The 23,018-nt window shown below is 44.1% G+C and overlaps 1 protein-coding gene across 3 annotated transcripts in view; it reads left to right on the top strand.

Annotated features, from left to right (window-relative positions):
• The window catches only part of brd2b (bromodomain containing 2b), a 36,271-nt gene that overhangs the window by 1,429 nt on the left and 11,824 nt on the right, over nt 1-23,018 (top strand). For all 3 annotated transcript variants that reach the window (XM_080471825.1, XM_080471826.1, XM_080471824.1), the window contains exons 2-7: nt 13,826-14,114; nt 16,214-16,351; nt 16,492-16,636; nt 16,751-16,914; nt 19,665-20,171; nt 20,297-20,425. In XM_080471825.1, the coding sequence (XP_080327951.1) occupies nt 13,826-14,114; nt 16,214-16,351; nt 16,492-16,636; nt 16,751-16,914; nt 19,665-20,171; nt 20,297-20,425 (1,372 nt within the window). The remainder of the gene's footprint in view (nt 1-13,825; nt 14,115-16,213; nt 16,352-16,491; nt 16,637-16,750; nt 16,915-19,664; nt 20,172-20,296; nt 20,426-23,018) is intronic.

Below are 23,018 nucleotides of genomic sequence, written 5' to 3'. Positions count from 1 at the left end.
GCACATATAATAACATGAAGTGGTGAAACAGAAGGATGAGAGAATTCTTCCAAGATATATGATGACGAGGGTCAACTCACTAGTTCAGGAGTGTCAAACTGAGGTCCTGGAGGGCCACAGCCCTCCATGTTTTCCATATCTCCCTTCTTCAACACAGCTGATTGCAGTGAGCAGCTCCTTATCAGGCTTTGTGTTGAATTCGGTGATGGCACTATAATGAGATTCAGGCCACATCCACACGAGCCAAAATGATCGTTTTTTTCTCCCTGGGGTTCTCAAAAAAAGTTCAGTCCACACCTCACTATGAACACGGCTCAACACTAGGCTTCAGGGCATGTAGTACACATGCTAGGCCTTTAGGGGCGCTGTGACTCACCAAACACCAAAAACGCAGAAGAAACATAGCACATAGAAATTTAGAAGTAGACTCCTACTCGTTGGCTTCTATATAGTTCTATAGGTCTATGGCTCCGCTCCTCCTGCTGCTCGCTCAGTAGCTTCTGCAGCTCGACCGGAGCTTGTAGTCTGTGGTTGTTGTGGTTATTAGGTGACGTTGCGGACCGCGGTGGGGGGAGGAGGGGGGCGAGTACGTCATCTTTTTTCCACAGATGATCGTCTTTGCCGTCCACACCACATGGGTGTGAACAGTACATGCCAGGGTTTTAGAATTTTCCCCACACCCCACGTTTTCGCCCTTTGAAAACGCTGCCTTGTGTAAGTGATCGGCCAAAAACAGCTCGTTTACCTGAACTGACATTCTCGTGTGGACGGCCCCTCAGGTGTGTTGAAGAAGGGAGACATGGAAAACCTCCAGGGCACGGCCCTCCAGGACCTGATTTAGACACCCCTGCACTAGTGCAGTTATTCTCTGAGATTATGAAGAATTCCAACCCATCCAGCAGCTCAAAGCAACACTGCTGCTGCAGCCAGAACCAGAACCTTCCTGACTAGTTAATCCTGACTTGGTGAGATTAGAGCAGATTAATTCATGGGACAATAGAACCGGAGTCACTTTCACTTTATTCCAGCAGAACGGTTCCAGGCAGAGCTTCCTCACTGCTCTTCTTTTACTTTACATTTTACCCCCTCTGGTTCTGAGGCGGAGGTTCTGAGGCGGAGGTTCCTCCGTGTGACTGTGTTTCCTGTTGGAATATTAATTCATCACCGTGACAACAGGAGAAGTTCTGCTTCCATTAATTCATGGTTCTGCAGTTCTGTCAGCGTCAGCATTATTATTAAGATCTTTATTCCAGATCAACCCTCGTGGAGCCAAACAGACCTGGAACAAGTCAAGAACAAGAACCTCCTTCAAAGCTCAGAGACCAGGATTTATTTTGTTTCAAAACTGTGCACTGTGTTGACGTGGTCCGAGTCCGATCATTGCGTTGCATCACGGGCCAGTGACGTGACCTGACGAGTGAACTCTGTACAGAACATTGGTTACGGCCGTAGCGTCTGCTCCAGAGTCCCGGTCTCCGTCCGGACTCACGTCTGCTCTTTAGGGACCAACATGAAAGTTGCCCAGCAAAGAAAAAAAACCAACCAACCAGTGCAAAGCTGAATATGTTAACAACAGAGGATTCATGCAGCCGACATATTAAAATACTGAGGTACCTCAAAATCAGACCCGTTCTAAGGTCCCAAGTACCTCAACAGTAGGGCGACGGAAAAGCCTCAATCTTTGGAGCGGTTATTTCTGGAAAATTGCAAATCCTTGCGGTGGAAACCCGAACCGTAACGGACTATACCACTCCATTTTCCCTTGGAAACGGGCTTTAGATTAACAGCAAACAACATAAGACCAATTCTAACAAGCCAAGTTGCTACAAGAACAAATATAAAGGCCCAAGTCAATATTAACCAACATTGTTTGGTTTAAATACTCAAAACACTGAAGAGAAATTCTGATAAATAGTATGCTGTGGTAAAACCAGCAGCAGTGCAGCGTTTGTGGCGTCAGTTTGTCCAACCCTAACCTGCAGCAGAAGGAAAACCTACACTTTCCAAAACCAACACATGCTACGACTGCACTTCCGTCATTTAAAATGGCAGGCTAAGCATGGGCTCTGTCTCGCTACCTCCGCTCACAAAGCCCAACTTAATAAAGTCAGGGTTGTACTTGCGGACATACTTCTCCTTTGAGGAGGGGGTGGCATCGCTTTCATCTTTTTATTAGTTTTAAAAAGTTAAGTCAAAGGTTTAGATCTGGCTTCTTCTGCTGCTAATTGGAGCCATAACCCTCAATAACTGAAAAACGTGTCACTGCCCCAACTGCTGGTGTCACAAAAGCAAGGTTCGAGAACGACGAAGACCTGATGGCTTAAAGTGCCCATGACACCATATCGCATGTTAATTTGATAATTTTTCCCTTAAAAAACAGTCAAATGTGTATTTGCCTTCATTGGATGCCCCCTGGAATTTGGCACTGTTGACAAGCTAACCCTCTCTGGGAGGTCGGAGACTGGAGAGGAATGCTGAAGTGACGTAGGAGGAGGGACACTTTTTCTTGGTCTGCAGGGAATGCTGTGTTTTCATATTGTGCTTTTATTTTATTTTTTTTAGGGTATTTTCAACAGAATGATCTAAGGCATATAGTAGTAGACCTCTACTAGATTGTGTATGTCTACACAGTAGACATATTCTCGTAGATCGTCCACTATATGGTGTAGACTAGAGGCTCTATACATATAGTGGAGGATCTACTAGCATATGTCTGTAGGCTCCTTGGAGCAGACATTCACTACACGAGACAGATTGACGGAGTTAATTTATTATTAGTCCCTCATTAGTCCTCAGACAGGACATTTCTTCACCAAAAGGACGTCTTCAGCAGCCACACAGCGCGGTGCTCGGGAAGCTGATGGAGGCCGGGGGTGTAGCTCAGGAAGAGCTGATGGAGGCCAGGGATGTAGCTCAGGAGGAGCTGATGGAGGCCAGGGGAGTAGCTCAGGAGGAGCTGAATGGGGCCGGAGGTGTAGCTCAGGAGGAGGGGAGGGAGGCTGGGGGTGTAGCTCAGGAAGAGCTGATGGAGGCCAGGGATGTAGCTCAGGAGGAGCTGAATGGGGCCGGAGGTGGAGCTCAGGAGGAGGGGAGGGAGGCTGGGGGTGTAGCTCAGGAAGAGCTGATGGAGGCCAGGGATGTAGCTCAGGAGGAGCTGAATGGGGCCGGAGGTGGAGCTCAGGAGGAGTTGATGGAGGCCGGGGGTGTAGCTCAGGAGGAGGGGAGGGAGGCTGGGGGTGTAGCTCAGGAAGAGCTGATGGAGGCCAGGGATGTAGCTCAGGAGGAGCTGGAGGTGGAGCTCAGGAGGAGTTGATGGAGGCCGGGGGTCAAGCTCAGGAGGAGCTGATGGAGGCCGGGGATCTAGCTCAGGAGGAGCTGATGGAGGCTGGGGGTGTAGCTCTGGGAGTCCTATTGCAGGTTGTTTAGTGTACTGGAGCAAACCCACAGACACACGGAGACAACATGGAAACTCCACACAGCTGGGATTTGAACCGGGACCTTTTTTTTTTTTTTTTTTTTTTAACTGGGACCTTCTGGCTGTGAGGCGAGAGGCTGTGGACTGTGTGGAGTCAGGAGGTGGTGAGTGGAACTTGTATTATCACATCAGATCTGTGGTCTCCACGGTAACTGATATAAACTCAATCAGTCTCCTTGACGATCGTTGTTGGCGTCTCGTCTTCAGATTGTCTGAATCTGTGCTGTAGTTGCTGGGTTGATCGTCAATGTTTCCCCAAATCTGTTCGGTTTGACCTCCAACGCTCCTCCATCACGATCTCATACTCTTCTTCTTTAAGATACTGATGAACAGTGTGAAATGTCCCAAAATACTTCTGTTTCTCCCCTTACTCTGCATCCACTGCTGTGTTGAGCCTGTTACTGCTGTGTTGAGCCTGTTACTGCTGGAGCCTGGTACTCCTGTGACGTCACAGTAAGATGGAGGAGGTGGATAAAGCTCGATGGGCGGAGATCAAGAACCACGACTTAATTTCACTCGTTTTTCGTAGGTTTTTACTTGCAGATGATGGCAATATGACAAATATTTTATAGTGAAACTACCTTTATTTTGTATTGCTATTTATTTTTATGTTTAGGTGTCATACGCTCTTTAAGTAGTGTCTGGTTTTCCTCCATCAGTCTCAATCTTCCTCTCACTCTCCTCGATGCATGAGGCCACAGGTGTTTATATGATTAGCCCCTCCCCTCTGGACCTACCATCTTCATAAACTTCCTCATATTTTTTCCCTCAAAACCACACAAATGAAATGCATTGGGAGGAAAAATCATTTACAAAGATCAAAAACATTCCCACACATATTCTCCTTTATGTGCAGCAAATACTCCTTTTAATTTGAATTAAATACATTTTAAAGGAGTGAGGGAGAAACCACTGATCAAATAATGACTGGCCTTCAGCTCTGTTTAACAGGGAACTACCAACAGGGAACACAAAGTATGTCTGTGAGTATGATCCCTACTATAGAGGCCGCTTTGTCACATTACTTCTCCTGCATCGCAGACGTTGGGTAGTCTCGACAAGTAGTCAGCAATGACATTGTCCTTTCCTGCCCTATGACGCACACACAACTTGAACGGTTGAAGTTCTAAGTACCAGCTGGTCACCCTAGTGTTTCGATCTTTCATGGTCTGGATCCAGGTCAGTGCTCTGTGGTCCGTCTGGAGATCAAACTCCCTTCCAAGGAGGTTGTACCGAAGGCTGTCCAATGCCTGCTTGATTGCCAAACACTCCTCCTCAATGGTTGAATATCGAGTTTCACGAGGCAGAGGTTTTCTGCTGAGATACAGTGCTAGACGTTCGTCCCCTGTCTGTCTCTGAGCTGGACGTTCGTCCCCTGTCTGTCCCTGAGCCAGCACAGCCCCAGTTCTTACACTGGACGCATCCACCTGGACAAGAAAGCAACGCTGAAATTCAGGGCTTTGCGGTTCAGGAGAAGAAGCGGCATTGCAGACCTGAGGCCCAGAGAAGTGAAATTTAAAGTTTCTCGCGGTCCAGTAGCTGGTTCTCGCGGCCCGTCCTCGGCCCAGTGGTTGAGAATCACTGCATTACAGCACACATTAGCATGTTACTCTCATAGCAAACATAAGCTATGCAAATAAGTTTAACATGCTAATGCTAGCTATGGTGTGTGTTGAATGTTTGATGTTGGCCCGTGCGTGTCGGTATGTGTGTCCTGGAACAAATGATCTTTCGAGAACCATGAGACCTATTTCAAAACCTTTTGAACTGTGAGCGTCAGAGGAAGCTCATGGCATGTCTGGAAGACAAATGTCAGAATTTATAGCTTTGAGTTAAAAAACTCTACCAAAAATACATCTATGACTGAGTCTGAGAGGAAATCTTGCACTTGCTGCCAACAAATGCATTTTCAGAGAGAGCTGTTGGTGTTATAGGAAAAAAAGTGAATTGGTAGAAGATAGAAACAAGATTTTTTTCACATCTGAATAGAGGACGAACACAGCAACATTTTACAGGTTAAATCAAGTCTCTAGCTGAAATTATGGCAACCTCATCTGGCAATGAAGAGGGATGATTTTTTTTTTCTTTTATTCAATCTCTGTACCTTTTGAATGGAAAAGCTTGTTTTTTCTGACTTTTTTTTTTTTTCTTCTTCCCCAGAAACAGTTGGCTGAATCGTTAACAGAAGTTACAGCTCACTATTCCTTTTTTCTTTTTTTTTTCTCTTGCCCTTGTCCTGTTCGTCAGTTTGGGCCAACAATATGATGTGATCTAGAACCTTCGGAGTCAGAACAGTTTTTACTCTTGAACAGGGAGAGACCTGGAGTCTCCTCCTGTTGCTGCTTTATTAGAAGTTGGCATGGCTGCTGTACGGGGGGGGGGGGGGGGCGCTCAAAGAGAGAGAGAAGAGAGGTTGAGGGGGGCGGCTAACATACAATACCCTTTATATTGTGCTACATATATTATTTGCAGTTATCACACTGATCCAAATACTTTCCAACTGTTATTAGATTAACCAGCCTGAGCAGCTCTATCTAGACATGAATTAACAAAGAGGAACATGACTGAGTGTTTGAGCAAATGATGACAGAGAACAAGCAACTTCAGAAGCTGTGTGTGTGTGTGTGTGTGTGTGTTGTGTGTGGCGCTCCACACCTGCTGATCAGTTCATCACCGCCCCAGCTCGGATCATCAGCTGGTTCTGGAGGTCCAGATGGCGGCTCAGAGCGGATGGTGCTTTTTCTGTTGCAGCCACTCTGTTGTGGAAGGTGCTCCACTGCTCGTCAGACAATCCCATTCACTGTCCACTTTTAAAGCTAATCCCACTTTTATTCCCTGGCGTTTCACCATGTTTCAGACTCTGTGCCTGTTCCATTATTGCCAATTTGGTGAATGAATAGTTTTTTACAGTTACAGTGCAAACATTTAATTTTGTGCATTCAGTTTGGAGTGCTTAAAAGTTCACTCACACATTTCTTCTTCTTCATTTTTTATTTTTTTTACAATTTCTGCAGCCGAATTGGGTCTCGGCTGAAGCCAAGTCTTATTTTTGCCTGTCCCAAAATCCATACAGTTACCCAGAACAACAGGGATACAAGAACAAATATAGAAAAAACATAAGGGAAGACTATTTTTGATTCGAAATACTATTTGTAATGTTTTTAAAAAAACAATACCTACAAAATTTAATGTGCAAGATTCTATAAATAGTTTATTATTGGTTTATCGATGGGAAACTTTATTATTCTAAAAATTATTTTCTGGAGTTTAATGAGGGTCTATATGTGTTCTGTATGCATGTTCCCCAAACCTCAACACAAGTTATACAAGTGAGAAATACAGTTTACTCAAGCATTTCTTGTTCAAAAAGTAGCTTGTTTTGTAACTAATACCAATAGTTTCAGATAATTTCTTTATGTTCTATATGTGGCTTCCAACTGAATTTAGGGTTATCCTATTCCATCACTTCTAAGAATGCTGATTGGGTACTCCTGAACCCATATTGATGGTCACTCAATAGCTAATTTCTCTATGAAATCAAGTCTATTTACAACCAATTGTTTGAGTATTTTTAAAAACTGAGATGGCAAGGACACAGGTCTGTGATGACTTCATCATCCATCAATCATCCATTAAACAGGGAATAAAACAGTATAAAATCTCAAATAGAACAATCACAGACAAGTAAGATATTACCCTATTTATAAAAGACATCCACACCAAAGCCTCCACAAGGATGACGGGTATTTTACAGTACTATTCAATAAAATTTTCTTTGTAAAGCTCTAAATCACATCAACAAACATCTCAGAGCCTCTTACAATGATAGAGAACAACAGAACCCAACTAAACCTTCCAGAACCTCTTACAATGATAGAGAACAACAGAACCCAACTAAACCTTCCAGAGCCTCTTACAATGATAGAGAACAACAGAACCCAACTAAACCTTCCAGAACCTCTTACAATGATAGAGAACAACAGAACCCAACTAAACCTTCCAGAACCTCTTACAATGATAGAGAACAACAGAACCCAACTAAACCTTCCAGAGCAGCAGATGGAACAAGCAACAGTGGAAACCAGGAAGAACTCCCTCTCAGGAAGAACAGTTCATAAGAAGTCCCTCTTCAGGAAGAAAGGGGGCGGAGCCTAGACTCTGGAAGGGCGGAGCCTAGACTCTGGAAGGGGGGGGCATCCACCTTGACCGGTTGGGGGGAGAAGTACATGGGATAGAAGAGGGAGAGAGAGGAATAGAAGAGGGAGAGAGAGGAATAGAAGAGGGAGAGAGAGGAATAGAAGAGAGAGAGAGGAATAGAAGAGGGGGAGAGAGGAATAGAAGAGGGAGAGAGAGAGAGGAATAGAAGAGGGAGAGAGAGAGAGAGAGGAATAGAAGAGGGGGAGAGAGAGGAATAGAAGAGGGGGAGAGAGAGGAATAGAAGAGGGAGAGAGAGAGAGGAATAGAAGAGGGAGAGAGAGAGAGAGAGAGAGGCAGACAGGCCAGAGAAGTACAAATACTAAGAAAAGTCTATGATGAGCGTTGGTCTGATGATGAACCAATCTCAGTCTGGAGTTTAAGGGCCGTGCTGTGGGGGGGTCAGGGTACTGTGGTGGGGTCAGGGTACTGTGGTGGGGTCAGGGTACTGTGGTGGGGTCCCGGTGCTGTGGTGGGGTCAGGGTACTGTGGTGGGGTCCCGGTGCTGTGGGGGGGTCAGGGTACTGTGGTGGGGTCAGGGTACTGTGGTGGGGTCAGGGTGCTGTGGTGGGGTCAGGGTACTGTGGTGGGGTCCCGGTGCTGTGGGGGGGTCAGGGTACTGTGGTGGGGTCCCGGTGCTGTGGTGGGGTCCCGGTACTGTGGTGGGGTCAGGGTGCTGTGGTGGGGTCCCGGTGCTGTGGTGGGGTCCCGGTGCTGTGGGGGGGTCAGGGTACTGTGGTGGGGTCAGGGTGCTGTGGCGGGGTCAGGGTACTGTGGTGGGGTCCCGGTGCTGTGGGGGGGTCAGGGTACTGTGGTGGGGTTCCGGTGCTGTGGTGGGGTTGGGTAGTAGTACTATGACTGGGATTAGTCGGCAGCATTATAATGGTGTTCTGAGAGTCCTTGTGCCTGCGTATAAATGTATAAATCAGATTCCTCATGAGAGCCTGAAATGTAGAAACTCCTGCTTGACGGAACATCTCACTCCAGCAGGATCCTCATAGCATCAGTTTACGCAACCTTGAGCTGTCATAGACTTTATTTTCTATATTTAGTCCACAAGGGGGCGGTGTACAATAAGCTCTAAAGAGTCATTTTCACATTTTCAGAGCACATAGAATATTTCCTTCTAGTATGTTGACTTGAGCATACAGTATACAGCATTGATAGAATGTTTGTCACCATTTTTATAGACTTTGTTTTATTTTGTTATATTTTTTATTATTATAACTCCCTTGCCTCACAGCCGGTGGAAAGCAGGACACGGGACTCAGTCTCTGAGATGAACACTTGCATTTATTTGCCAGTTACTTTATTGTACAGCTTCTTGCTAGACCTCCTCCGCATACGCATGCTCGCTCCCTCATGCACACTGGTCAAGCGAGCAGCGAACCAAAGCACTGTTAGAGAGTGTGAGCGTCTCCTTTAACAGTATGCTGCTTCTTCGTATTCCTCAAGCTTTTCCGACAGTTTAGATGACTTTCGGCACATTACTGCCTCTCTACAAGTGCTTGGTGCAACATATGCAGTGATGTACGATGTTTTGGAGTGATGCAATGACGTGGCTCTCACTCGGCTCCCTTGACAATGGAAAGACAAACGGTTCTTTGGAGGTGTGCGTTTATGAACTGGTAATAACACCGGCCCTGAACTAGCACCTGGTTCTTTTTGGTGGAAAAGCCTTACCAGAGGTTAATATTGTTTTTTCCAGACTTGGAACCTCAAGATTAGGGTATTATTTCCAGGACATGCTTTCTCAGGTATCTGATGAGTTTCTGGCAGGTCGTCTTTTGCTTTGCTTACCGTTCATGCAGCTTTGTAAAGAATAAGCTGAAAAATGTAGTTCGGGTAGATTCAGAAGTTTCAGTTGCCTGACTCTAGACTGGAAGTAGTTCCAAAATATATAAAACAGACATTGCTTGTGAATATGTATGTGTGAGTACATTTCATTTCAGTGTTTGAGACAACACCATCCATCCATCTTCTCTCTCTTATCCGTTTCCGGGTGGCGGGGTTGGTAGTCTGAGCACTGTCACCCAGATCACATCGCACCGATTAAGAACCTTCACCATTCAAGTCTCATTATATGAAATACGCCAAAATGCAATCTTGTTGTTTTTTATTACAACCATGTGCTTACGCATTGAAGCATGGACAGATGTAGGCCTGGACGATAAACCGAAAATTACTGATGTCATTTTGCCCATTTCGGTATATTTGGTGTTTAAAAACCCTTGTGGCACCACATACGCTGTGCAGCATACGTTTCACGTGCCTCGTTTACGATGATGTAGCGGGATGGTGATTGCGAGCTGTGGCTCAATTTCACCAGATTTGGTCAGAGCACATTCTAAGCTTCATGCCAGTCTTTAGATCGTGTTGATAGGCCAAGTCAAACCAGATGTATGATGAAAACTAGACGTGATGTTGTTGGCTGCGCTCGGTGAGCGTTTGGAGCCGTTAAAAAGTTTTTTTTTATTAATTTGTGCACGATTTCTGATCAGTCACAGTTTCTATGCATTCTAAATGGTAGATCTATATCTTCAATGTAGCTCTATGCTCCCCCCTCCCTCGCTGAATCACATGGCGCCCACAACTGGCCAATCGAAAAAAGAAAATGGCAGGCATATCAGGAAATAATGTTTTCTCCATAGACTGAGTATTTCAGACGATGAACATGATGAAGCAGATAGCGGCTTTAGAAGCGATCGAAGCAACTCCTCTTTGATCCTCCACTTCATTCGTACTTGTAATCAGCGGGCAGAGTCACAGAGCTGCGGTAATCCGCGCCTCCATCCCCGGCAGAGCGACGCATAGCGACCTGCTGTCCGCCGGGGCTCCAAGTGAAAACTCATTTTACACTCAAATATGTCACTTTTATCAGGAGAATTGGGTTAGATAGGCCCTTTTTCATATAACTGTGGAGAAATCCCATGTTTTCAGGTGCAGTACATACCTGTGCCCCGCTGCTCATTACGTCATGTGCCGCTCTGTTGACAACTTGAATGTGTGCATTTTCCAGTAAGCTCTTTGGAATATCCATATTTAGAATTTGTTCATAAGAGATTGGATTTTAGATATTTTGTGTTTGCAGGAAATTTAAGTTATTTTATACTTTTAAATGTATTCAGTCGTTCTCATTTCAAGTAATCTGTGCTTATCAGCTCTTCACAACTTAAAGTACTTAATTTGTATTTTCTTCATTTATTTTCAGACACTGTAGTTTTACAGTCCTTTAAAGTGGCAGTAAATAGGTCCAGGGGAGTCATACTGTCAATATAACTGCCACATTTACCAAACATTATTTTGTGCAGTGGAGTAGTTATCGTCCATTTATCGTTATCAAGGTGAACTGCTCAATATCGTGATATCGATTTGACGCCATATTGCCCAGCCCTAGACAGATGTGCAATACACCTGAGCAACAACTCTGCACTCACTCCTCTACTACATCAGAGGTTATAGTTCTTTAAAGGTTGCACAACACTGTATTAATCCACAGGTCGTAGGCTGCTCCACAACCCTAACCTCTCATGATTGCTTCGTAAGCCGGAAACGGCACTCTACCTCATTATACACTGACACAACATCTATGAGCAATGTTTAAAACTGTAATTCAGATATAGATTGTCAATCCTGTATAAAGTCCAGTGTGAGCTGCCGCAGCACAACAGTCCTTCCTCTGGAAGAGGTCCAAAAGTAGGCAATATGGCAGGGCCCTAGTTTTGGCGCGGAACATGATCAAGTAATAAAGTTGAGAATAAAACTAAAGATTTGACTTGTACTCATGAAGGCACGGTATTCATTCCAGAAAGACTCTAGTTTTCCCAAGAACTCTGTTTAATTTCCCCGCACGTGGTCATTCTTATGTCTGCTGACTTTGCTTCAGATGCTGTGCTCAGAGGGCTCGGTCTGTCTGGACCTAGAGGCCTCGTATTGCTCTGCTCAGACTGGTCTGGTTGGAGTGCAGCCATGCCTCAAGCTCATGTTGCTTTTAAAGTGCTGCTTTCCTAATCAGCTTCACTTTCTTCTGGGAATCTTTACTTTTGTTTTCATCTCATTAGAAATGCAGAGTGCTGAGATTGGAAGAGCTACAGGGCACCACAGCACTTCATCAAGGACATCAGCTGAAGTGTGTCACTCACTCACTCACTCACTCACTCACTCACTCACTCACTCACTCACTCACGTCTTTGTGCTGTGCACCTCCAGGTCAGCAGTCGGCGGTTGTTGTGAAGACGCGCAGCACAAACGGTATTTAGTAACCCCTTTCTGTCCAACACCAAAGCTCAACAGAAATCATAGCGTCGGCCAAAAGAACCAGATTTTTTATTTCTAGTCCAGTGGTGTGGACATCATGCGGACAAAGGGCAAACCACTCCCTGCTGCAAAGTTTAATGGCTATGTGCACCAGAGAGAGCAGCAGGACAATCTAGTTTCAGCACATTAAAAAACAACATGCACCGGAGTGGGAGCAGTGTGTTGCATTGCGAGCTGCACAGGAAAATGATGCTCCCACAAAAACAATTATCACCTCCACAGCAGGTAACACTATCGGCTTCATTTTCACCTGGTGTCCCTCATGAAGAGACGGACACCATGTGGAGAAGGGTTAAGGATGCAGTGGCATTCCACAGTTTTCAAACACAGACAAACTTATGTTTCTTGTAACGTGCAACTTTACAGATGAGTGCAGAATTAGTCCTCAGGGAAAAGTTTTACAAGCGTTGTTTGACAAAAGGTAACAATTCTTTCTAGCGTCTTTTTTGTTTTGTTTTTGTTTTGTGTTTTACTGCCCCCGAAAAATCACGTTTTCAGTGAAAAAACAATCTGGATCTTATTTTGAGCCAAAATCGTGCAGCCCTATTATAGTAATTAATAGTAGTAATAGTAATTAGATAGTAATCATGTTGTGTAGAATCAGATTTCTTCAATATTATCACAGATCCTGTCAAAAAAAATAAAAAAGTGTTTTAAAATGGGAAAGATGAGAAATGATTGCAAAGCTTTCAAGACAAGTGGCTTCAGGTCACAAGTAAGCACATGTTAACCCATTACTTCCTGTTACATTGGTCATTGATAAGATGATGTTACAGGAAATTGGTTAAAAACAAAAAGTCAGACAGCGGTTGAAATTCTTTACTTATACACGTCAGCTCTGATAAACAAGGAGGGCACATTAGTGGTCTTATGAATTTATTAGCTGCAATGCACTGTGGATCACATAACGGTGGGTGTGACGGGAACTTTGACCACACAATGTTGCTCTCAATTGAATGGTTGATGAGAAACTCTACAATTACCTCAATACACATAAACGTGCTTCCAGGGGAAGAACACATGGATCACACTGAGAACCAGGAAACATCCCACTTCTTAAATATTTCCAGGGATTGAAAGTCTGTGTGTTTCTAATGACCGTACATAGTACTTTATCATTGTCAATTTACGAGCTCCTGAGGACTTAATCCAGTGAAGGTTAACAGGACTGTGCTGAATGTTGCATCCAATTGATAGAATCGGTGTTTTCTTGACAGGAGGGAGGAGCAGTCGTCTCACTGAGGATGTGGAATATGACAATGCTGCAGAACCTTTGACATCAGCAGGGGTTCCCATGGACACAGGCTTTCACAGGAGTCTGAAAGATTAGGATTAGAAGTCCTGCTTTGATGACTAGTGGGCAGTGTAGGAATATTCCGAGCTGGTCTCAAACTGTGATTATTATTATAAAATGTTTTACAATAACTGAAGTTCTGGACTAAATCCTTCTGAGAGCAGCATGAAAGATGTCCCACAGTAGTTAGCATTAGCTGCTATCCGCAGTCCTTGTGTGAACCTTGGCTTCCTTTTCAATGTTGCTAGTGGATCTCTGATTTATTAGTCTACAATGAGATACAGCAACAAAACCACAGTTTCATTATTTCTTAAAAACAAAAGAGAAGAGTTGGAGAATTAAAGGGTTGACTGGAGGCGGAGTGCTTTATTAATTCTGAATTAACTCCATCCTCTTGATGGCAGCACAAAGGTTGTCTTGCATTAGCTTTTATTCACAATAGCTGTGATTAGCATTATTCTTCCTGTTTGGATTTAAAGAGTTAATTTTCACAGTATCTAGACACCTGTTATGTCGATAACAATAATTTCCCTCCCTCTCCTCAGCTCTCTGGTTGGGTTATCTGCTAGCAAGATGGCGCAGCACTCGAGCTCGGGAAAGCGCATTCGAAAGCCCTCCCTTCTGTACGAGGACTTCGAGAGTCCCTCGTTACCACACACAGTACCCCAGGGCGCCCTCGGCCCACCACAGCCTCCTGTGAAGGATCCCAGCCGCTTGGGTCGCATTACCAACCAGCTGCAGTACCTGCAGAAGACCCTAATCAAGTCTTTGTGGAGGCATCACTTCGCCTGGCCTTTCCGCGAGCCTGTGGATGCCTTCAGGCTGAACCTACCGGTGGGTAATGAATGCTTTAACAAAGTACTCCTCCTTCCATTTCAGAACTTTTATTAGGCTCCGCTCGCACTGTAGGTCTTGATGCTCAATTCCTATTTTTGGCTGAGATACGATTTCTTTGTGATCATTCACACTGCTTTTTAAATGCGACCTCCATCAGACTGCAGTGTGAACGTTATCTGACCTCCGAGTGAGCCGCAGGTGCAGAAGGCGGCGTGACGTCACACAGAGTACTCTGGTGCTTGCTGGTGTAGCATTCATATTAACTTCTGTAAACAGAGTCGCCATGAACACAACTTAAAACCCCTCAACTCAATAAAAACCAGTTCAAATCTCAACCTCTGTAGAAATCACATTAAAACCATAAAACAATTGTAATAAAGAACCCGTTAAGAGAGTTTTGCCCCCACATTGTGGGAGACCCGCTCAACACTGCAACACTGGTCTGCGCATGTAGATCCATTTTGAAGTGGTTCTGCAATATGAGCCCACAGAATCGAGACGCAATGAAGAAAAAAAAGGAGATTGAGGGGAAACATTTTTTTTGGGTGGAGCTGCTTCCACCGGTGCAGATTTGGGACTTAGCCTTACGTTAATGACGTGGAGGTCACGTATGGGTCTGTGAACTTTCCGGCCATTTGATTTTCGTTTTGATGTCGGAAAACAAAAAACCTGAAACCATACGATTTCCGTTTTTCGATTTGATATTGGGAATTAAAAAATGAAGAAATGGAAATCGGGTCGTTTCCCATTTCCCAACATGCGTTTTTTAAACAAAATTATATTCGACCGTAATTCTATATTTCAAGTCTGATTTGCCGGAAAACCCAGAAGTCGACCCTCTTCTTCACTTGATGGGAGAGTAAACAATGGCGCGTTGCGTTGCTGCCCCCTTCAGGCTGTCTGTGACCTTGGAACTTGCCCACCAGTTGTTTTAGATGTTTATCCGGCTGCCACAGTTTAAATAAAATAAAATACACAAGCCCCCCAGCTACCTCAGTTGGTAGAGCATGAAACTCTGTCTCAAGGTAGAGGGTTCATGTCCCACGCCGGGCGCCACCTTCCTGAGGGCTCTCCGCCTTCCTGGGGGCTCTCCGCCTTCCTGGGGGCTCTCCGCCTTCCTTTGGGCTCTCCGCCTTCCTTTGGGCTCTCCGCCTTCCTGGGGGCTCTCCACCTTCCAGCCAGACGTGTATGGACAGTGAAGCAGCAACAGAAGAAGAAGAGACTCGACTTCCGCCAAGTCAAACTTGAAATAAAGAATTACGGTCATATTTTATTTCCCAAATTTTGTTTAACACGCGCATATCGGGAAACGACCCGATGTCCGATTTTTGAGGTTCAATTGTTTTTCAATATCAAATCGAAAACGGAAATCAGAAGGTTTCCGGTTTTTCATTCTCCGACATCAAAACGAAAATCGAATCGCCGGAAGGTACACGGTCCCTTATGTCCAACTTGGTTGATCTGGTCGCATTGACAGATATTGGATACACATCCAATTTGGTACCACATACGATGGAGGCCTGGGTCTGGTGTGCAAAAGTCTGAATATGCACGTTCACATGGTCACAAAATAGATAGGATCCAGTCATTTGTGAGCATTGGCCCGCAGTGTGAATGCAGCCTTCGTCTCGGTATCCCTTCCTCTTGGAAGTGATTTGTTACATTTCACACACATTCAGATCATTAGAACAAATGTTGCATCAGGATATTTTTTTAAGTCTTAAAACGATGTGAAAAGGTGTCTGAGCTTGAAAGAAATTCTATTTTTTGATCAGCACATTTATGCATCCTTAAAGGTGCTGACTGTAAAGCAAGTGATGACACTTGTCCATTTTGTGAGTAACTGCAGTAACCAGTTTCTCTTCCAACATTTCTGAATTTCTGTCAGTTTAGTTTATTCTTTTTTTAAAAAGTTAGTATTTACCAAGAACTACAGCCTTTGTTGGGGTTACTTTTCAATCTGCCAAGGGGATAACTGATTAGCATGCTAACTTAGCCACATTTAAAACACAAACATGTGCATCATACACATCAGTGTGTCTCCACTTCTTAAATGGAGAACTAACACAAAGCATCTCTTTTGTTTTTGTTTCTAGGATTATCATAAAATTATTAAGCAGCCAATGGACATGGGCACTATCAAGAAGCGTTTGGAGAACAATTTCTACCGAAGTGCAAGTGAATGCATGCAGGACTTTAACACAATGTTCACCAACTGTTACATCTACAATAAGGTGAGGAAAAGGTGAAAGAAAAGCATAGAATATATTGTCATCTCTGTCATTCAGTTTTAATGACAGTTCTGCTCGTTACCTCACAGTACTTAGCATTTCAGCTGTTAAGTCGACTCAACAGTTGCTACTTGTGTTCTCAGCCGACAGACGACGTTGTGCTGATGGCTCAATCCTTGGAGAAGATCTTTCTCCAGAAGGTGGCCATGATGCCTCAGGAGGAAATTGAGCTTCCTCCTCCAGCTCCTCGGAACAAAAGCAACCGGGGACGAGGGCGCAAATCTAACGGTCAGTGTGGGAAGTGCTAAAGGGAATTCAAAGGAAGTGGTGCAGTTTCATTTCCAGTCCAATTTTAAATATGCCTGTGACTAAAATGTGTTTTTAATTTATTTAAATTGCCAGCATCCAGAGCTCAGCAGGTGCCCGCCGTGTCCCAGTCGGCCTACTCCCCTTCGTCCTCGGACACCGGGGACTCCATGCTGGCCAACTCGCCCCAGACTGTGCTGACAAAAAGCTTGCCTCCTGCCAACATCATGGGCCTGCCCCCCACACAGCCCACCACCAAGGTAAAACCACAAGCAGAATGCTGCTAGAGGCCCAGTAAGTCGGTGTGGCTTTGTTAAATCTCTTTACGTATCTAATGTAGTTCATAAATGAACCTTCAGTCATTAACTCAGGATACATCCGATACTGGATATGAATTCAGGAACTTCATGGAATATATCTGGTGGAACTTTACACAGACTTCCTACAAAATGAACAAGTCGGTCACCTAGTTTTTAGCTTGCCTGAGTCGATAAAAACAAGATCACAGAAACGGACTAACTTGAAAACAAAAGGTGGACTGTATTAGATGAGTGGGCTAAGAAGCACAACGACCCAGAGAACAGGGGTCAACAACCTTCAACAGCCATTTGGACCCATTTGCCACTGAACTGAACTGAACACACCCGGTAGCGTATTGTTCCAGATCAAGTTACAATAATCCAAGTGAGGCTCAAACTGAGATCTGTACAGTGAGAAGAGTATTTCTACTGGCACCAACTGTCTCATTTTAAATGGTAGTTAAAAAAAAATCTAGAATTTTAGGCCTAATTCTATAATCTGCTTTTTAAAATTGATGAATTCATCTATATGGATTCCTAAAAACATTTATGCAATCAACTTTTCAATATCTCTACCATCTGTTTTTATATTCCTGACCTGGTCACTGTACTTATGACCGTTTGATCGGAAAATAATATAAAAGGTCTTGCTAATATTTAGTGATCATTTATTACATTTAAACCAAGTATTTAACTGATCAATTTGCTCATTCAGGAGCTTTTCAAGCTGATCCATGTGCTTATGTGACAAACAAATTTTGTGTCACTTGCAAAGAGTATTTTATGAATATCACTAGAACAATGTACAAAGTCATTAACATAAACAAAATAGGTCCCAGAATAGATCCCTGGGGAACACCAAATTCTGTGTTTCCCTTATCAGAATTGACACCATTTATATTTACATACTGCTGTCTTCTATAAACAGCCCCTGAACCACTGGAGAGCTCCGCCCCTGACACCGTAGTGCCACAGCTTTCCAAGTAAGACTTGGAAGTCGATAGTATCGAACGCCTTGGAAAGGTCAAGAAAGAATCCAATTCCAATTCCTCCTCTTTCAAATGCATCATTTATTTTCTCAGTAAGATCTAAAATGGCCGTCCTTGTGCTACTTTTTTTTCTGAATTCATATTGTGAAGAGACCAGTATGTTGTGTTTATCTAAGTAATCAGCTAATCTTGAGTAGACTACTCTTTCGAGTACATTGCATGTCATTTTTGTCCCCAGATTTATATACTGGTATTATTTTGGCCAGCTTAGCCTGTTGTGGAACGAGGCCAGACTGTAAAGAGAGATTAATTATGAAGACAGATGGCATAGATACTTCATTCACTGTGGCTTTAAGGATCTTACTACAAATACCATTGGCACCTGCAGCGTAGCAACATTTCATGGCCTGGAAGCAACATCACAAAGAAATGATGTTGAGATTTTCAGCTCACCCAATGGAGCAGAAGGAAACTCAATCGCAGACGTTTTGAGCGGCTGCTTGAAAAGGAGCTGGTGCTACCGGACGGAACCGAGCTTCACATCCAGCGCGCACACAAAGCGCTAAGACACAGACCGAGTCTGACCAGAGCTCCGACACAAGTGGTAGTGCATTTCCTCAGGTGTGAAACTGAAGAGGGTGGTCTTAAAGAAAGTTTGGCAAAAGAAGCTAAGACAAGTGGATGGAAGGAAAATCTAGTTTCTTCACGATTACCTGACTCAGTTTGTCAGGCAAACGCAGAGGTGGTATTGAGAGGGGCGTGGCCGGAGGGGCGTGGCCGGAGGAGGCAGAGATCCGGGGACGACACACGCTTAAGTTACAGTGGAAAGCCAAAGCTTTCTTTTATGCGTTATTTAATTGAAGCTGGTGGCTCTAACTCCACGCTCTTCTACACTTTTCTTTTTTTTTTTTTGTAAACGCTTCTGTAATCATGGTTGATGGCAGCTTTCAGACTCATTACCGTCATCTGGATTGAAAAGGGGGACTCTTTTCATATTCGTTGTATGATTCCCTGACTAACCGTGACACCCATACATGATACAAATACCGTTACAACCCATCCATCCACAAACCAGGTTTTGTGGAGAAGGCGAAGGGATCCCCTTCAAAGTTCTCTGGTTAAAAATGTTCTAAATGTAGTTCATATCATTAATAAATTGTTCTATTGATTTTGTTTTAGAATTGCTTGGGAAAACATGCACAGCCTTTATTTTAACATATTAGTACACAACAGTCGGAACATGTCGTTAAAAATAAAAAAGGTGTGAAATCACCTGTGAAGAGATGAACGGCCTTAACAAAACTGAAAAAAGACGAGGTACAACTGTTCTCAGGATTGTCATGTCCTATTCTTTAACTGAGAAGGTGCAACCCCCAGAGGCGAAGCGGAAAAGTTTTTACCTAAATAAATCAATCCTGAATTTGTATTTGTTTATTTATTTTTTATGACTCTGCAATGTCGTGTGGATCGTGTTGAACGGTTTTACTGCTCTGAGTTACTGTCTTGGATTTGTATTTACTATTTCTAAAGACTTTAAGGACTTTCAAATCTTATGTAGTTTATTTTTTTAATTTCATGTAAGGAATCAAATTTCCATCGGACTTCCCTTTGTTAGAAAAACTTGAACTTAAACTTAATGTCAGAACGTCCCCCCCCCCCCCCGCCACCTAAGAAAAGGGGGGGGCGCTTTTCTTTCCTCAATGCTTTTCATTTCTGATGCAGAAGAAAGGCGTGAAGCGTAAGGCCGACACCACCACTCCCTCCACGATGGGTTTCACTGTGGCCATGTCGGGAACTCCTCACTTGGTGGGCTTGGGGAAAGGGGGACACGGGGGGCAAGTCCACGACACATCCATGCATGGCATCTCCTCCATGGGGAGCCTGAGCCTGGAGACCCCTCCTGGGATGGGCCTGGTGCGGAGTCCTGGAGGTCCTGGAGGTCCCGTCCTGCTACAGCCCATGATGACCAGCGCTGGGCGTAGGGTGGGCAGCGGACGGCCCATCAAACCCCCCAAGAAGGACTTGCCTGACTCTGTGCAGCCACAGCTCTCCAGGAAGGGCAAACTCAGCCTGCAGCTGAGGTACTGCAGCGGGCTGCTGAAGGACATGCTCTCCAAGAAACACGCCGGGTACGCCTGGCCCTTCTACATGCCTGTGGATGCTACTGCACTGGGACTCCACGACTACCACGATATCATCAAGTGTCCCATGGACCTCAGCACCATCAAGGTGACTTGCCTGGTACCTGTAATGTAATCTTATTGTGAAGGACCACTGACGCACTCAGTAGAGAGCATTGTTGAACGATCGTGTCACATGTAAATGGTAATAGAATTCTGCTCCTTTCTCCTCAGAGGAAGATGGACTGTCGGGAGTACCGGGATGCTCAGCAGTTTGCCAGTGATGTTAGGCTGATGTTCTCCAACTGCTACAAGTACAACCCACCAGACCATGATGTGGTGGGGATGGCTCGGAAGCTGCAGGTGGGCTCAGCTTTCTAAAGTTTAACGTTTCCAGAGGTGAATGTTTTTCCGTTAATTCAATTCAATTTATTTCTTTATCAGGGACAGTGCAATATACATCGAAAAAATCTGATGTGTTGCACATAGAGTATATAGCGTGACACTAATTTGCAACTCCCGTCCCTGGAAGGACTTTTCAGAGTGTAAAAGAGGAAACAGTACATACAACACCAAGATACATCAGACAGACTCTGGACTGTCTGTCTAAGTTTTTTATGGTCCAAGCACTGACGGTGCATAGGACCCTATTGAAACCGCAGGGATTATTAGGGTCCGAGCACTGAACATGCTGAAGGACCATATTGAAATTGTGAAGATAATTATTATTATTATATTAACTCTTATACTTTTTTCATTGTGGGAAAACACGTTTTTGAGGGCCTAAACATACATAAGGTCTTGCAACATTTTGCACAGTCATCAGGCTGGCTCAATGGCGCCACCTGGAAAGTGTGACAAATTCTGCCTTCGGATCCCTTTTCACCTAGAGCTATGAACGTCGGCACACATATGTAACACCCCAAGACACACAAAAAAGTCTCTTGTACGCATACCGAAAACTCAACAGCAAGTCTGCAATTTTTAAATGTGAATAAAATTTTCGCAGATTTTGCACCACATAGAATTTTCTAGAGAACACTAGTTCGAGACGGTAATTCCAAATGACCTGAAAAATGGCGTGGCGACAGAATAGAGATTGGTGAGCAAAGCTAGAGGAGCCAGCTGAGGCTCGGGCATCTGTTTCGGATGCCTGCCGGACACCACCTGCTCCGGGCATGTCCCTCCGGTAGGAGGCCTCGGGGCAGACCTAGGACACGCTGGAGGGACTTTGTCTCTCGACTAGCCTGGGAACGCCTTGGGGTCCCACCAGAAGAGGTGGAGAAAATGTCTGGGGTGAGGGAAGTCTGGACATCCCTGCTTAGACTGCTGCTTCCACGACCCGGGACGGATAAGCTGTAGATAATGGATGGATACCCACAGTGTTTTGGATTAACTTCTTTCCCTGTTAACTGGTGACCAGCTTCCTCCAGCGTCCCCTTTTCACAGTAGATTTTAAAAACTCGACCAAAATCCGTAGCTGTCCTGGCGAGTGCCGTTTAACCACATTTCCAATTAAGTTGAAAGTATCGTACCGTTTGTTTGCTGCAAACGGCTGGTGGCAGAAGTCACCATTTATCAGGGGCACCAGTAAAACCGATACACCTGACAGTGAAGCACGATTGTAACAATCCACATTTTGTTATATTACGAAATAGATAAAAATATATACTATCTGATTTATTATTTGAGCTGATATCCAATGCATATTCACTCCGCATCATATTGAGGGTGATTATTTGTGCACCACATGGAAAAGCTCTGATGACTCCACCCACGCTGTGGTGGTACTATATTGTAATGGAAAATGACCAAGGCTGAGGTGAGTAGAGTCAGGACGAGTAAGGCTGAGTATTAGCTAGTGGAAACGCACCATTAGCTGCAAGAAGTAATCAAAGGAGCAAGGCTGCTCACTTTCCTGCCTCAAATAGTTTGGCTGACTGTTTAATCTATGTTAACACTGTGGCAGTACAACACAGATGGAGAGCAGGACACATATTCACCGACTGACATTCTGGGTCGGAGTCCCACAAGTAACCAGGGCCTGTTCAAGGCTGCTTGCAGCTTTAATTTTTATATTGTTCTGTATTAATTATCAGTAAAAATCCAACACATATTTTGTTAACTATCTTGTACATTTGTCTCTGAAAATAGTGTGTATTAACAAGATTTCTAAAATATTTCATCACAGTCTTTACAAACTCATCAGATTTTAAATGCTGCTTCAGTAGGAAGCATTTTGCACTGAGCAGTATTGTCATGGCAGCAATGTATTCAGGCTGCAATGAGAATACTGAGAGTATATCTCCTAAGAAGTAATCATCTAAGTGGAAGCAGATCTTGTGAGGTCATTGTCGTGATGAGAAACTTCATCTTCTTTGAGATGGATCAAGGTCAAGTCATCCCTGTGGCGACTCGTGAGCGCAGCTAGAGCTACTGTGTTGTTCAGCTAAAAACTCAAATAATTCAGTACAATGTGTTTGTGCATGGCTCCAGTGAAGTTCCTTTTTTTTCCCTGACACAGCCTAAATGCTAATCTTTTTCAATTCCTCGATGAAAATAGACACATTTTGATAGTTTAGCAATACTTCATACTGCAATACTGCACTGCTTCATGTTTCTTTTTTAATATCATACTTGGCTTTGTAGGGTTAGACTCGAGCCCATTGGCCTGAATACATTAGGCAATATACCAAAAAAAACTTAAATGGCACCTAAAATAGGATGATACATTTTTCTTTTGAATCCCATAGTATTTAAAGCTAGCATTCATAAGCAAACTCTTTTTGGGGTAAATAATTCATGCTATTTCCATAACATTGAGGCAGACAACAAAGGCTGTCATACTGTCACACATCACATAAGTGTATGTTGGATTTATTTGTTGTGTGCCAAAAACTGTTAACATTGTTAAGATGGCATGGGTCAGTAGAAATGTTATCGAGTCGTGATTGGC

This window comes from Lipophrys pholis (assembly GCF_963383615.2).
Source record: "Lipophrys pholis genome assembly, chromosome: 9".
NCBI lineage: Eukaryota > Metazoa > Chordata > Actinopteri > Blenniiformes > Blenniidae > Lipophrys > Lipophrys pholis.
Note: the sequence above shows the minus strand (reverse complement) of the source record. Positions and strands in the feature narration are given on the sequence as shown.